At 36.4% G+C, this 15,151-nt stretch overlaps 1 protein-coding gene across 1 annotated transcript; it reads right to left on the bottom strand.

Annotated features, from left to right (window-relative positions):
* Positions 1-1,765: 1,765 nt before the first annotated feature.
* Positions 1,766-3,253, bottom strand: LOC132758719 (uncharacterized). Its single transcript, XM_060750423.1, has 2 exons — positions 3,075-3,253; positions 1,766-2,584 (listed from the first exon to the last, which is right to left on the bottom strand). Exons 1-2 carry the CDS (start codon positions 3,087-3,089, stop codon positions 2,120-2,122), a joined length of 480 nt encoding a protein of 159 aa, XP_060606406.1. The 5' UTR covers positions 3,090-3,253; the 3' UTR covers positions 1,766-2,119.
* Between the last annotated feature and the right edge of the window lie 11,898 nt (positions 3,254-15,151).

The raw sequence follows: 15,151 nt of genomic DNA, 5'->3' as shown, positions 1-15,151 counted from the left end.
GGAACTTCAAACTTGGTATGGTGATTGGTCATGATCAGTAGATGACCCCTATTGATTTTGGGGTCAAGGGGTCAAAGGTCAAGGTCACATTGACCTTGTAGGTAAAAACGGTTTTCTGATCAATAACTAAAGAACCTTAAGGCCTAGGAACTTCAAACTTGGTATGGTGATTGGTCATGATCAGTAAGATGACCCGTATAGATTTTGGGGTCAAGGGGTCAAAGGTCAAGGTCACATTGACCTTTTAATTAAAAACGGTTTCTGATCAATAAAAAAAGAACCCTTAGGCTAGGAACTTCAAACTTGGTATGGTGATTGGTTATGACCAATCAAATGACCCTATTGATTTTGGCGTTAAGGGGTCAAAGGTCAAGGTCACATTGACCTTGTAGGTAAAAACGGTTTCCGATCAATAATGAAAGAACCTTTAGGCCTAAGGACTTCAAACTTGAGATGGTGATTGGTCATGATCAGTAGATGACCCCTATTGTTTTTGGGGTCTAGGGGTCAAAGGTCAAGGTCACATTGACCTTTTAATTAAAAACGGTTTCCGATCAATTAACTTAAAACGCTTAGGCCTAGGAACTTCAAACTTTGTGTGATGTTTGGTCATGACCAGCAGATGACCCCTATTGAGTTTTAGGTGAAGGGGTCAAAGGTCAAGGTCACATTGACCTTTTAAGTAAAAACGGTTTCTGATCAATAATTCAAGAACGCTTAGGCCTAGGAACTTCAAACTTGGTATGGTGATTTGTCATGACCAGCAGATTACTCCTATTGATTTTGGGATCAAGGGGTCAAAGGTCAAGGTCACAATGACCTTGTAAGTAAAAACGGTTTCTGATCAATAACTTAAGAACGCTTCGGCCTAGAAACTTCAAACTTGGCATGGTGATTGGTCATGACCAGCAGATGACCCCTATTGATTTTGGGGTCAAAGGTCAAGGTCACATTGACCTTGTATGTTAAAACGGTTTCCAATCAATAATAAGAGAACCCTTAGGCCTAAGAACTTCAAACTTGGCATGGTGATTGGTCATGACCAGCAGATGACCCCTATTGATTTTGGGGTCAAGGGTCAAAGGTCAAGGTCACATTGACTTGTAGGTAAAAAACGGTTTCTGATCAATTTACTAAAAACGCCTAGGCCTAGGAACTTCAAACTTTGTTTGATGATTGGTCGTGACCAGCAGATGACCCCTATTGAGTTTTGGGTCAAGGGGTCAAAGGTCAAGGTCATGACCAGTAGATACTTTATAACCCTTATTAATTGTTTGATCACTGGGTCAGAAGTCATGCATAATAACCTTATCACATGACTAATTGGCTGCTGATAGGGGGCATACATGTTTTACAAACATATCTTGTTTCATTTTACTTCTAATAATAAAGAAAGTTTGCATTATTATAAGTTCGTAATAAAAATTAATTCTTAATGAATGTAAACGGTAATATGCAATTGCCTTACAGCTCGGTTATATATACAACAACCGTTTATATATGGTCATATAACCTGTAAAAGATCTTTAAAGCTTATACCATAACTGTCATATGCATACCTTACTGAACTCTGTGGAAATTGGTGCAACGGGTATTGTCGGTCGGGTGTAGCCTACCATCTTTTTCTCTCGCTTGAATAACCGCTGTCATGTACGCCTGACGTTCTGTTTGAGCATCCTAAAACATTAAGGTAAAACATATATTGTGGTTTGTCCAAAATGTACATGTATATAAAATATCTATGATTTATTATCTTTATGTGTGGAATGCAATTTTTCCATACATTTTTGAATGATGACACTCCGAGCTTCCGTACATCTGACTCCTCACATGCCTGACAATATTGACTGTGTAGAGAAGCTTTTGTAAGGTTCGACGGGAGAAGAATAGGGGCTTCCCCGTCACGGCCCCTGGGTGCTGCTGGCATAGGTAAACGATTGATATCAGCATACCATAAAATCCAGTCTACACAAAACCGTATCTCATTGTAACCGAGGGCATGGTGTGGTTTTCTTCCACTGTTTCCGTGGGTACGTGGTATTGCGCCATTGGTAGTAAAGTGATCAAGTAGGTTTCGGAGAGCTTTTGATCCGATATCATTTACATACATGAATGCCTTCTAACAGATAGGTTTACCATGAAATGTGTATCTAAAACGAGTCCGTTTCCGGCGTTTCCCTTTAAGAGTTTCGTCAGTAGCAATTTGATGTACACTCCCAGTAATGAACATCTCTGCTTCATTTCTGTCAATCTCTCTCATAGAAAGTGTGTGACTGTCAACACTAGCTTTGTCAAAATAGAGAAGGCAATCAACTTCACACGTACAAACATTACAGGCTCTGTTACGAGTACATGATGCGTCATCAGTGTCTCTGTCTGAGTCTGATTCCCTGGTATTTACAGTGTCATAATTTCTAATCACTTCTTCAATCCTTTCATTCACTACCTGTTCTGTGTCAGACTGTTCTTGGTCACTGTCACTGACTTCAAACTCCTGGCTCAGATCTTCAGGAATATCAACCTCTGTTGATGTTTGACTCTGCTCGGCAGGTACTCCAAATGATTCAAATAATCCATTTAATTCCTAAAATAATCGAAAAAGTATTTGAAAGAACATTTAAAGATTAAATGTAAAAAAAAGAATAAATAAGACAGAACGAGGTTTCGAACCACGATCGACGCGCACGCAACGCACACGCTGTATCCACTGAGCCACGGACACATGTAATGCTAGGCTATCAATATTTATTATATAAAATAATTTTTGCTAAAAATAGCAAACAGGGGAGAGAATCACGTCGCTTAGCATTTATGTAAACACTGCTGTCAAAAGAAAAAAATCAATACAGCGCTAATAAAATTCAGTTTAAATTAACAAATATGACATAAACTGACAGAAATTGCAAAGTGTGACATCATTTAAAATTAATGTACAGTTTTGCTGTGAATAATTTGTAGACCGGGATTAAAGCTGCAAACGATAGCGAACAGCAGACGTGTTTAAAAAGTCAATAAATATGACGACTAGACACCAAATTTTTAAATATAAATATAATAGAATGTTTGTTTTTTACCTCAAATTCGTCCATTTCCTCAAACAATTCATATACAGCCAATACTTTATAAATCTCGCGCACCGAAACTAGTATGGCGACGAAAAAATCGCTGTCATTAGCCGTTCTCCTTTTCCCGAAGTTTTTGACGTTACGTCATATATGCCCGAGTGCCCCTTTTCTCATGGCGGCGGTCATATAGTGAACTTAAAAAGTCTTTTTGTAAAAAACCACTAGTCCAATTTCAACCAAACATGGCAGGATTGATCCTTGGGTGAAGGGCTTCCAAAGTTGTTCAAATAATTTTTTGCCATGGCAACCAAAAGGAATTATAAGAATAAATTTAAAAAATCTTCTTGTATATTTATTTATTTGGTATGTGATATCATCTGTAGGTACTCTACCAAAGTTGTTCAAATTTTGCCTCTAGCGTCAGAATTAGCCCCGCCCCGGGGGTCATAGGTTTTCTTTATATTTATATAGTAAAAACTTAAAAAATCATCTACTCGAAATTGACAAAGGCTAGAGGTTAGATATTTTGCACGAAACATTGTGTAGTGAACCTCTACCAATATTGTTAAAAAAAATAGCCATGGGGTTGACAATATTGTTCAAAAAATAGCCATGGGTTGAAATTGGCCCAGCCCAGGGGATCCATTGATTTTCACTATGTATATATAGTAAAAGATTAAAAAATCTTCTTGTCTGAAGGTACAAGGCTTAGAGCTTTGATATTTTGTATATAATATAATCTATGGGTCCTCTACCAAAGTTGTTTAAATTATGCCCCTAGTGTTAAAATTGCCCTGCCCCCTAAGGCGATAGTTTTCCTTATATGTATAAAATAAAAACTTGAAAAATCTTCTTCTCTGAATTGACAAACTCTGGCTAGAGGTTACATATTTGGCCTGAGACTTTGTGTAGTGAACCTCTACCAAGATTGTTCAAATTATAGCCCTGGCCTCAAAATTGGCCCTTCCCTGGGGTCATTGATTTTCACTATGTACATATAGTAAAAAATTAATTAAAATAAATTAAAATTAAAGAGTTAAACCCTTGGGTCAAAATTATGCCTTGCCTTAGGGGACAGTGACCTACTTTCTTGTCCTTTGATGTTACAGCCATGAAATTTGGACTATGTGCACATTTTTAGTTGTAAAAATGAACTTTGATATCAGGTGACCTAGTAGATTTTAATGATGTGACCTACTTTCTTGTCTTTCAATGTGCAGCTATGAAATTTCTACTATGTGCACAGATTAAGAATGATGTAAAGTGAACATTGATATCAGCTGGCCTAGATTTTGACAAAGTCTTACTGTGTTGTCTTTGATGTACCGTCATGGAATTTTGTGCCATGTGAAATATGACCTTCACCATCAAATTCACTTGACTCAACTGCATTGATAGATTCCTACTCTGATCTTTTATGTGAATAAAAACAATAGATTTTAACCACTAATTTGATAATAAGAATTAGATAGGTCAGTGATCTATGCATTATGGCAATCTTCAATTTGTATAGAAACAAAAAATGCTTGAGATATTCAATTGAAACTTACAATACTTATTTATAGTAACATTACACATCAGATTGAAAATCTAAGTTGGAGGGAACTCTGCGTACAATAATTTGTACAGAATTATGCCCCTTTTTAAATTAGAAATTTTTGGTTAAAGTTTTTTGTAAAGTCAAATATCTCAATTTTTGCTTGAGATATTCAATTGAAATTTACAATACCTTTTTTATAAGTAACAATGTACATCAGTTTACAAAGTTGCATAACTCTGCCTGCAATATTTGCATAATTATTTGCCCCTTTGAAACTTAAAAATTTTGGTTTAAGGTTAAGGTCTTCAAAGATATTTACTTGAAACTTAACACATGTACTTAGGGTCATAATTGAAGGTCACATCTCAAGATTCATTACTCTGCCATGTATTTTGACTGAATTATGCTCCCTTTTGTACTAAAAAAATCTCCTCTTCTTGGTTATGTTTAACATGCAAGTTTTGCATATCTCTGAAACTATTAAAGATACAAACTTTAAACTTCATATGTTATTTTTGTGGTCATAAATAATGATCACTGAACAGCACTCATATCTGTGTCATGTATTTAGGCTGATTTATCTCCCCTTTTTTAGCTCACCTGTCACAAAGTGACAGGGTGAGCTTTTGTGATCGCTTTTCGTCCGGCGTCCGTCCGGCGTCCGTAAACTTTTACTTTAAACAACATCTCCTCATAAAACCACTAAGCGAATTTCATCCAAACTTCACAGGAATGTTCCTTTTTGGTGGTCACCTTTGAAAATTGTTCAAAGAATTTTAATTCCATGCAGAACTCTGGTTGCCATGGCAACCAAAAGAAAAAAACTTTAAATATCTTCATTGAAAAAAACCCAAAGAGCTAGAGCTTAGATATTTGGCTAGTGAGTGTCTACCAAGTTTGTTCAAATAAAAGTCCTGGGGTCAAAATTGGCCCCGCCCAGGGGGTCATTGATTTTCCCTACATGCATATAGTAAATACTTAAATTTTCTTTTAAAAAACCCAAAGAGCTAGAGCTGAGATACTTAGCATTAAACATCTTCTAATGAGTGTCTACCAAGTTTGTTCAAGTAAAAGCAACTGGGGTCAAAATTGGCCCTGCCCCAGGGGGTCATTGATTTTCCCTATATGCATATAGTAAAAACTTAAAAATCTTCTTTTTAAAGAACTCAAAGAGCTAGAGCTAAGATATTTAGCATGAAACATGTTCTAATGGGTGTCTACAAAGTTTGTTTAAATAAAAGCCCTGGGGTCAAAATTGGCCCCCCCCGGGGTCATTGATTTTCCTTATATGTGTATAGCAAAAACTTAAAAAAAATCTTCTTTGAAAAACCCAAATAGCTAGAGTTTAGATATTAAGCATGAAACATCTTCTAGTTTAGTGTCTACAAAGTTTGTTCAAATAAAAGCCCTGGGGTCAAAATTGGCCCTGCCCCGAGGGTCATTGATTTTCCTTATATGTGTATGGCAAAAACTTAAAAATCTTCTTTGATAAAACCCAAATAGCTAGAGTTTAGATATTGAGCATGAAACATCTTCTAGTAAGTGTCTACAAAGTTTGTTCAAATAAAAGCCCTGGAGTCAAAACTGGCCCCGCCCCAGAGGTGTCATTGTTTTTAATTATATGTGTATAGTAAAAACTTAAAAAATCTTCTTTTAAAAAACCCAATGAGCTAGAGGTAAGATGTTTAACATGAAACATCTTCATGTGGGTGTCTACCAAGTTTGTTCAAATAAAAGCCCTTGGGTTAAAATTGGCCCTGCCGGGGGGGGGAGGGGGGGTGTCAGATGGAATCGGGAGGGGGATATAGTTTTGGCGTTGTCCGTCCGTCCGAATTTCGTTTGCGGAGTAGTTCTCTGCAACTACTGGCTGGAATTCAAACGAAACTTTATGGGAATCATCAATATCAAGAGAGATGCGCATCTGTCCATCCATCCGTCCGTCCGAATTTCGTGAATTTCGTTTCCGGAGTAGTTCTCTGCAACTACTGGCTGGAATTCTGAACGAAACTTTATGGGAATCATCAATATCAAGAGGAGATGCGCATTTCGTCAGCTGTTCTGGTCAGACCCTTTAACTCAGAGTTATGGCCCTTGCTTAGTTTTAATAGTAGTATGCATATAGAGTAAAATCGTTTCCGGAGTAGTTCTCTGCAATACTGGCTGGAATTCAACGAAACTTATGGGAATATCAATACCAAGAGGGATGCGCATATCGTCAGCTTGTTCCGGTCAGACCCTTTAACTCAGAGTTGTGGCCCTTGATTAGTTATGAAGTATGCATATAGAGTAAAAAATCGTTTTCCGCGCTACTTCTCTGAACTACTGGCTGGAATTCAACGAACCCTTTATGGGAACCTTCAATACCAAGAGAAGATGCGCATATCCTTGCTTGTTCGGGTCAGACACTTTAACTCAGAGTTATGGCCCTTGATTAGTTATGCAATATGCAATATGGAGTAAAAAGTCGTTTCCCGGTGTAGTTCTCTGCAACTACTGGCTGGAATTCAACGAAACTTTATGGAATCATCAATATCAAGCAGGAGTATGCCGCATATCGTCGGCTTGTTCCGGTCAGACACTTTAACTTCAGAGTTATGGCCCTTGATTAAGTTATGTAGTATGCATATAGAGTTAAAAATCGTTTCCAGCACTACTTCTCTGCAACTACTGGCTGGAATTTCAACGAAAATTTATGGGAACCTTCAATACCAAGAGGAGATGCGCATATCGTCGGCTTGTTCCGGTCAGGACACTTTAACTCAGAGTTATGGCCCTTGATTAGTTATGGTGCAGTATCCATATAGAAAAATATTTGTTTCCTCGCTACTTCTCTGCTACTACTGGCTGGAATTCAATGAAACTTTATGGGATACTAAGAGGAGATATGCATATAGTCGCCTTGTTCCAGTCAAGATACTTATAACTCAGATTTATGGCCCTTGATTAGTTATGTAGTATGCATACATCTCATTGGCATTTCCAGATTTTACTATTTAACACAAAGTTATGGCCCTGTTATTGCCCTGAATATTTATCAAAGTTCACAAAGAATATTACTGTTTATGCCATGATTAATATATAAATAAAGCCTTATGTCTTCAGTTGTTGTGTTAATAATAACCAGTACTCGGCGCGGGGATATAAATTCAACGAATTTGCTTGTTTTTCATTATATGTGTGTGTAGTAAAAACTTAACATCATGAAACCTAATATACAGGTGAGCGACCTCAGGGCCATCATGGCCCTCTTGTTTACTTAGTCTCTTGGTTAATGTTTATATGTAAGTTTTACATATCTCAATAACTATCAGAAATTTTGATTTGAAACTTCACATATGCATGAAGGGTCATAATTGTATGTCACTGACCAAGTTCCATAACTCTATCTTGCATTTAAGCTGATTTATCTCCCCTTTTCTACTTAGTCTCTTGTTAATGTTTACATGCAAGTTTTACATATCTCAATAACTATTACAGATATTTATTTACAACTTCACATATGCATTTAGGGTCATAATTGTAGGGCACTGACCAAGATCCATTATTCTATCTTGCATTTAGGCTGATTTTACTCCCCTTTTTCAACTTAGAAATTCATGGTAAGGTTTTGCTTGTAAGCTGTTATCTCCATAACTACTGAAGGGTTTGTGCCGTTTTTGGGAAAATTTTATGCATTCATAATAATAAAGCAGTGATTTACTTGATAAAACATCTTAATAACAAGCCTTTGTACCTTTTCGGTCAATTTTATGATTGTATTTATAGGTAAGCATTATTATACTCGATAAAACACCCTTGTGACAACTTTTTCGAATAGTTGAGCCTTACTGTCCTCCGACATGTCTTGTTACACTTTGACCGTTGTCCGGGTCATAACTCTTAAACTATAAGAGATAACAACATGAAACTTTGTAGGTTGATAGATCTCATTGGGTAGAAGTACAGCGCAAAAGAACCACAACTCTGTCTTGCCTTTTTATCTCACCTGTCACAAAGTGACATGGTGAGCTTTTGTGATCGCTTTTCATCCAGCGTCTCTCTGTAAACTTTTACTTTAAACAACATCTCCTCATAAACCACTGGGCCAATTTCATCCAAACTTCTCAGGAATGTTCCTTTGGTTGTCAACTTGAAAAATTTGTTCAAAGAATTTAATTCCAAGCAGAACTCTAGTTGCCATGGCAACCGAAAGAAAAAACTTAAAGACTTCTTTTAGAAAATCGCAAGAGCTAGAGCTTAAATATTTGGCATGAAACATCACCTAGTCAGTGTCTACCAAGTTTGTTCAAAAAAATGCCCTGGGGTGAAAATTCGCCCCACCCCAGGGGTCATTGATTTTCCTTATATGTGTATATGTGTAAAAAAATCTCCTTATAAAAAAACCCAAAGAGCTAGAGTTTAGATACTTAGCATGAAACAACTTCTAATGCTTGTCTACCAAGTTTGTTCAAATAAATGCCCTGGGTCAAAATTGGCCCGCCACGGGGGAATTGATTTTTACTATGTACATATGATAAAAACTTGAAATATCTTCTTGTCTGAAGGTACAAGGCAAAGAGCTTCGATGTTTGCTATATAATATCATCTATAGGTCCTCTACCAAAGTTGTTCATATTTTCCCCCTGGTGTGAAAATTAGCCCTGCCTGGGGGCATTGATTCCATTATGTACGCGTAGTAAAAACAGAAACTAAAACAAATGTTTTCTGAATTGGAGAAAGCTACAGCTTAGATATTTGACATGAAATGTTGTTTGGTGAACCTGTATCAAGATTGTTTTGAATTAAACCCTTGGGTCAAACTTTTGCCCTGCCCAAGGGGACACTGACCTACTTTCTTCTCCTTTGATGTACAGCAATGAAATTTTGACCATGTGCACAGTTTTAGTTGTAAAATTGTACTTTGATATCAGGTGACCTAGATTTTGATGATGTGACCTACTTTCTTGTCCTTTGATTTACAGCTACGAAATTGAACCATGTGCACAGATTAAGATGTAAAGTGAACTTTGATATCTGCTGACCTAGATTTTGACAAAGTGTCTTAATGTGTTGTCCTTTGATGTAGTCATGAAATTTAGGCTTTGTTAAATATGACCTTCACCACCAAATTCACTAGACTCAACTGCATTGATATATTCCTACTCTGATATTTTATTTGAATAACAATAGATTTAACCACTAATCTAATAATATCTATGCATTATGACAATTTTCAAAAAAAAAAAAAAATCTGTTCCTACACTACTATTTAGTGTTGTATTAATGCGGTGGCATAGCATTTTTCACAAATGCAATCTTGTTGTATGGATATATTAAGTATTTTTTAGAGTTATTATGCCCCCCTTCAAAGAAGAGGGGGTATAATGTTTGCTAATGTCCGTCCGTCTGTCTGTCTGGCTGTTCGACGTTAGACCACATGGTTTCCGCTGATTATCTTGAAAACTATTTATCACAAAGTCTTCATATTTCACATATTGATTGGTCATAACTAGTTGATGACTCCTATTGATTTTGGGGTTACTAGGTGCAAGGTCAAGATCACAGGGGCCTAAAATTTTAGAATGGTTTCTGGTGATTATCTTGAAAAGTATTCATCACAAAGTCTTCATATATTACATATTGATTGGACATAACTCGTAGATGACCCCTTTTGATTTTGGGGTCACTAGGTCAGAGGTCAAGGTCACAAGGGCCTTAAATGGTAGTTTGAATTCACCTTATTATCTTGGTTACTATTTATCACAAAGTCTTCATATTTAATATATTGATCAGTCATAACAAGTAAATGACCCCTATTGATTTTAGGGTCAAAGGTCACAAGGGCCATAAATGTTAGAATGCATTCCGCTCACTATCTTGGTTACTATTTATCACTAAGTCTTCCTATTTCAAATATTGATTGTTCATAACTAGTAGATAACCCCTATTGATTTTGGGGTCACCAGGTTAAAGGTCAAGGTCACAGGATCCTTGAATGTTAGTATGATTTCAGCTCATTATCTTGAAAGCTATGCATCACAAAGTCTTCATATTTCACATAGTGATTGGTCATAAGCAGTAGATGAGCTGTATTGCTTTTGGGGTCACTACTAAGTCAAAGGTCAAGGTCACAGGGTCCTTAAATGTCAGAATGGTTTCTGCTTATTATCTTGGAAACTATTCATCACAAAGTCTTAATATTTCACATACTGATTAGTCATAACTAGTAAGTGATCCCTATTGATTTTGGGGTCAATAGGTCAAAGGTGTAGGTCACAGGGTCCTTGTATGTTAGTATGATTTCTGCTTATTATCTTGAAAGCTGTTTATCACAGTCTTCATATTTCACATATTGATTGGTCATAACTATAAGATGACCCCTATTGATTTTGGGTCACCAGTTCAAAGGTCAAGGTCACAGGGGACTTAAATGTCAGAATGGTTTCCGCTCATTATCTTGAAAACTATTTATCACAAAGTCTTCTTTATTTTTCTTTTTTCCATTACTGAACACTTCCATGTACCCATTTATGGCAAGTTTCTGTAACAAAATAACAAATAATGTGAGTCAAGGGCTAGAAAAAGGGGGCATATGTGTCGTTCGACATTTCTTGTTGCCCTTTACTTAGTAAAAATTTGCAATTTTCAACTTGTGTCCCACATGGCTCAAAAAGTATTTGATCTAGAGTCATGAAACTTCAAAAAGTGTTTGATCTAGAGTCATGAAACTTTACAGAAATGTTGATCAGCATGTGTAGTTGTGCACCTAGGGTATTTTTGTGTGGATATATTTAGTATTTTTAGCTCACTAGAACCGACGGTTCAGGATGAGCTATTAGTATCAAAGGGGGATGCTCTGGTGTCCGTCGTCATGCACCAACAATCGTCTTCTTCTCTGAAACTGCTGGTCAGATTTACTTCAAATTGGTCTGTAGCATCCTTGTGACAGTCACTTGAATTTGCTCATGTCATTTCAATTGGCCCCTTTTAGGGGTCAACAGAACTAAAAATAGAAAAACCTTTAAACAACTATTTGATGGATGATCACCAAACTTTGTATGTAGCATTCTTGGGTTGTCTTTTATCAAGTTTGCTCATATTAATTTGATTTGCCCCTTTTAGGGGTCTCTAGGGCTAAAAATAGAACACTTTTAAACATCTTCTTCTACAGAACTAATGGATAGATGATCACCAAACTTTGTCTGTAGCATTCTTGGGTAGTATTTTATCAAGTTTGCTCATATTAATTTGATTGGCTCCTTTTAGGGGCTGCTTAAGCTAAAAATAGAAATACCTTTAAATGTCTATTTCTACAGAACTAATTGATGAATGATCACCAAACTTGGTCTGTAGCATTCTTAGGTAGTCTTTTATCAAGTTTGCTCATATGAATTTGATTGGCCCCTTTTAGCAGTGTTTCTGCCAGCTCTGATTTTCTGAGGGTCTTTTATGACCCCCTGTATGATATTTTAGGGGTCATTTCAAATTCATAAGGGTCATGCCAATAAATTTAACAAAAATGTAAAAAAAAAAAACAGGTAACACTTTATAAGTTTTATTTACAATATTTTGTATATTTTTCGTGAAGAAATTGGTCAATCTCTGCTATTTTGGATTATTTGTCATCCAATAATAACGCTGTATTTCTTAAAAATTATGTGTGTTAATTTTCATAGAAGAAAGAAAGTCGATACTATATTGAAATTCGTTCATAGTCGCCTTCTATTTTTCATAGTGCTTCATAGTACCGCCTAGTGACGTAATCAAGGGCCAAATAAAGCTTGACACTAAATATGTTAGTGTTCATCCTTAGCTGTTTTACAGAAATTAGAAACATTCTCCTGTCGCTATCGCTCCCTTCGAAGTTTCCAATTTCTGTAGAACAGCACAGATGAACACTAACATATACGCAGACTGCATTTTCCAGCAGACAGTTATTCGTTCGCAGAATATGACGACAACAAAATAAATAATTTTGTCTGGGCGCTTTCAATATATGCAGTAACGTATAAATGCAAGCGTTTATTAACTAGTTGAAATTGGCTAAATGCCGGACCACGGACCCGGTAAATTTCATTTCTCATTAAAATTATAGTGGAGCCCACGGTAAACATTCCGTACATTTTTATACTGAATTGACCGTTTATAGTCTGTATATCTGACTTGTGTTGAAATCAGCGACGGTGAAATTCTTGCGTCACAAAATACGCACTAACTAAATTTCATTGCGTCATGGCTGAAAATAGTGCGCCAAAAACGCAAAAACGCGCTCTGGCAGAAACACTGTTTTAGGGGTCTCTAGGGCTAAAAGAAGAAAAACCTTCAACCCATGAGCATTTTGTGAAAAATGGCTGTTTTCATTGAAAAGTCTCTCGTTAAGTTCAAATTGCTATAAAACTATAAAAACTGCTTCAATACTAATCAAACTTAGCACAAATGTTGACTGGACCATTGCCTTTGTAACAACATGCTCAGTCTTAAATTTCCTGTTACCATGGCAATGAGGGGACATCTCAAAATTGCCAAAAATCACTATTTTGCTTGGATTTTTTCCATCAACTTCTCAATGGATTGAGATAGAGTCAAAGGCTTTTCCGCGTTGGTTACATGTTACCTTGTGATCGACCTGGGGTAGTTTTTAGCCTCTCACAAGTCCAAAATTTTCTTGGCGATGAGGGGGACTACCGCCCCCCCCCCCTTCAAACCCCCCAAACAGATGGGGACACATCCCTCTTCTGGCAACCCCCTGATGTATCTTTTGGATTGGGGGTTGCGCCGAAAAAAATGGTCACTTTTTTAAACATTCCTCAAACAAAAAAAAGGTGTTGGGGGCCTAAGTAAGGCATTTTTTTCACCATTTGAGACAACAAATAGGGGGGGAGGCAGCTAAAATGGAATACCTTTCAATGTCTATTTCTACAGAACTAATTGATGGATGATCGCCAAATTTTGTCTGTAGCATTCTTAGGTAGTCTTATATCAAGTTTGCTCATATTAATTTGATTGGCCCCTTTTAGGGACCGCTAAAGCTAAAAATAGAAATACTTTTAAACGTCTATTTCTACAGAAGTAATTGATGGATGATCACCAAACTTTGTCTGTAGCATTCTTAGGAAGTCTTTTATCAAGTTTGCTCATATTAATTTGATTGGCCCCTTTTAGGGGCCACTAAAGCTAAAAATAGTTGAACATCATTTCCTACTAAAATAATTGATAGATGATCACCAAACTTTGAAGCATTCTTAGGTAGTCTTTTATCAAGTTTGCTCATATTAATTTGATTATCCCTGTTTACGCTAAAGCTTAATGCCCCAGGTCATGGCATTTTATCAAATTATTATGCCCCCGCCATATAATGGCAGGGGCATATAGTGTTACCCTTTTTCCGTCATTTCGTCCTTCCGTCATTCCGTCATCATCAGTTTCCGTTCATTATCTTAATAACTTTTGCATATATTCAACTCAAATTTGACATATGGATATGTCATGAGAAAATACAGGTCAAGTTCGAATTTGGTCATGGTTCGATGATTTTTGGCAGAGTTATGCCCCTTTAACTTTGAAAGTAATATGAAATTTTCAGTTTCCGTTCATTATCGCCCCAACGGTACAACACATTCAACTCAAACTTGACATATGGATATGTCATGAGAAAATACAGGTCAAGTTCGAATTTGGTCATGATTCGATGATTTTTGGCAGAGTAATGCCCCTTTCACTTTGAAAATAATATGAAATTTACAGTTTCTGTTCATTATCAACCCAACAGTGTTACATAATTATTCAACTCAAATTTGACATATGGGTATGTCAAAGGAATGCGCAGGTCAAGTTGGAATTTGGTCATGGTTCGATGATTTTTTGGTAGAGTTATGTCCCTTTCACTTTGAAAATAATATAGATACATCTTAGGAATAAGCAGTTTAAGTTTGAATTTGGTCGTGGTTCAATGATTTTGGACAAACTTATCTTTCCTGAATGTTGGAAAAATTTTGAACTTTCAGTTTCATTACTCATACTTTTGTGGAAATGTATGTAGCCGTTATTTTGGCTACAAATCATGCAATATGCTATTTTCAAAAGGTTAAGACTGAATAATTTCAGTGCCTTGAATATTGTATAAAAATAGTTTGTGTTAACATTGAAAAGTTTTAAGGGCTTTGAACTTAGAATGAAAAAAATAATTTGTGCAAACAAATTTGAAACTAAATATAACATTTGAAATTTTGGCTGCATGCGGGGGCATCCGTGGCATGATGACACATTTCTAGTTGTTTAAACATATTCTATGCTCAAATTTAATATTAGAAAATATTGACAATGGATAATTTCCAACACTGAAAAGCAGTTGTTTCTGGTGAGCGACCCAGGGCCATCATGGCCCTCTCGTTAGAGTGATTGCCCTTTTTTAAAAATTTGCAAATTTCAACTTGTGCGCAAATAGCTCAAAAGTATTTGACCTAGAGTCATGAAACTTTACAGAAATGTGGATATATGTAGTATTTTTAGAGTTATTGCCCTTGACTTAGTAAAAATGATTTTAGGGTCATAAGGTCAAAGGTCAGGG

Source organism: Ruditapes philippinarum, unplaced genomic scaffold, assembly GCF_026571515.1.
Source record: "Ruditapes philippinarum isolate M1 unplaced genomic scaffold, ASM2657151v2 ctg3845_1_1_1_1, whole genome shotgun sequence".
NCBI lineage: Eukaryota > Metazoa > Mollusca > Bivalvia > Venerida > Veneridae > Ruditapes > Ruditapes philippinarum.
Note: the sequence above shows the minus strand (reverse complement) of the source record. Positions and strands in the feature narration are given on the sequence as shown.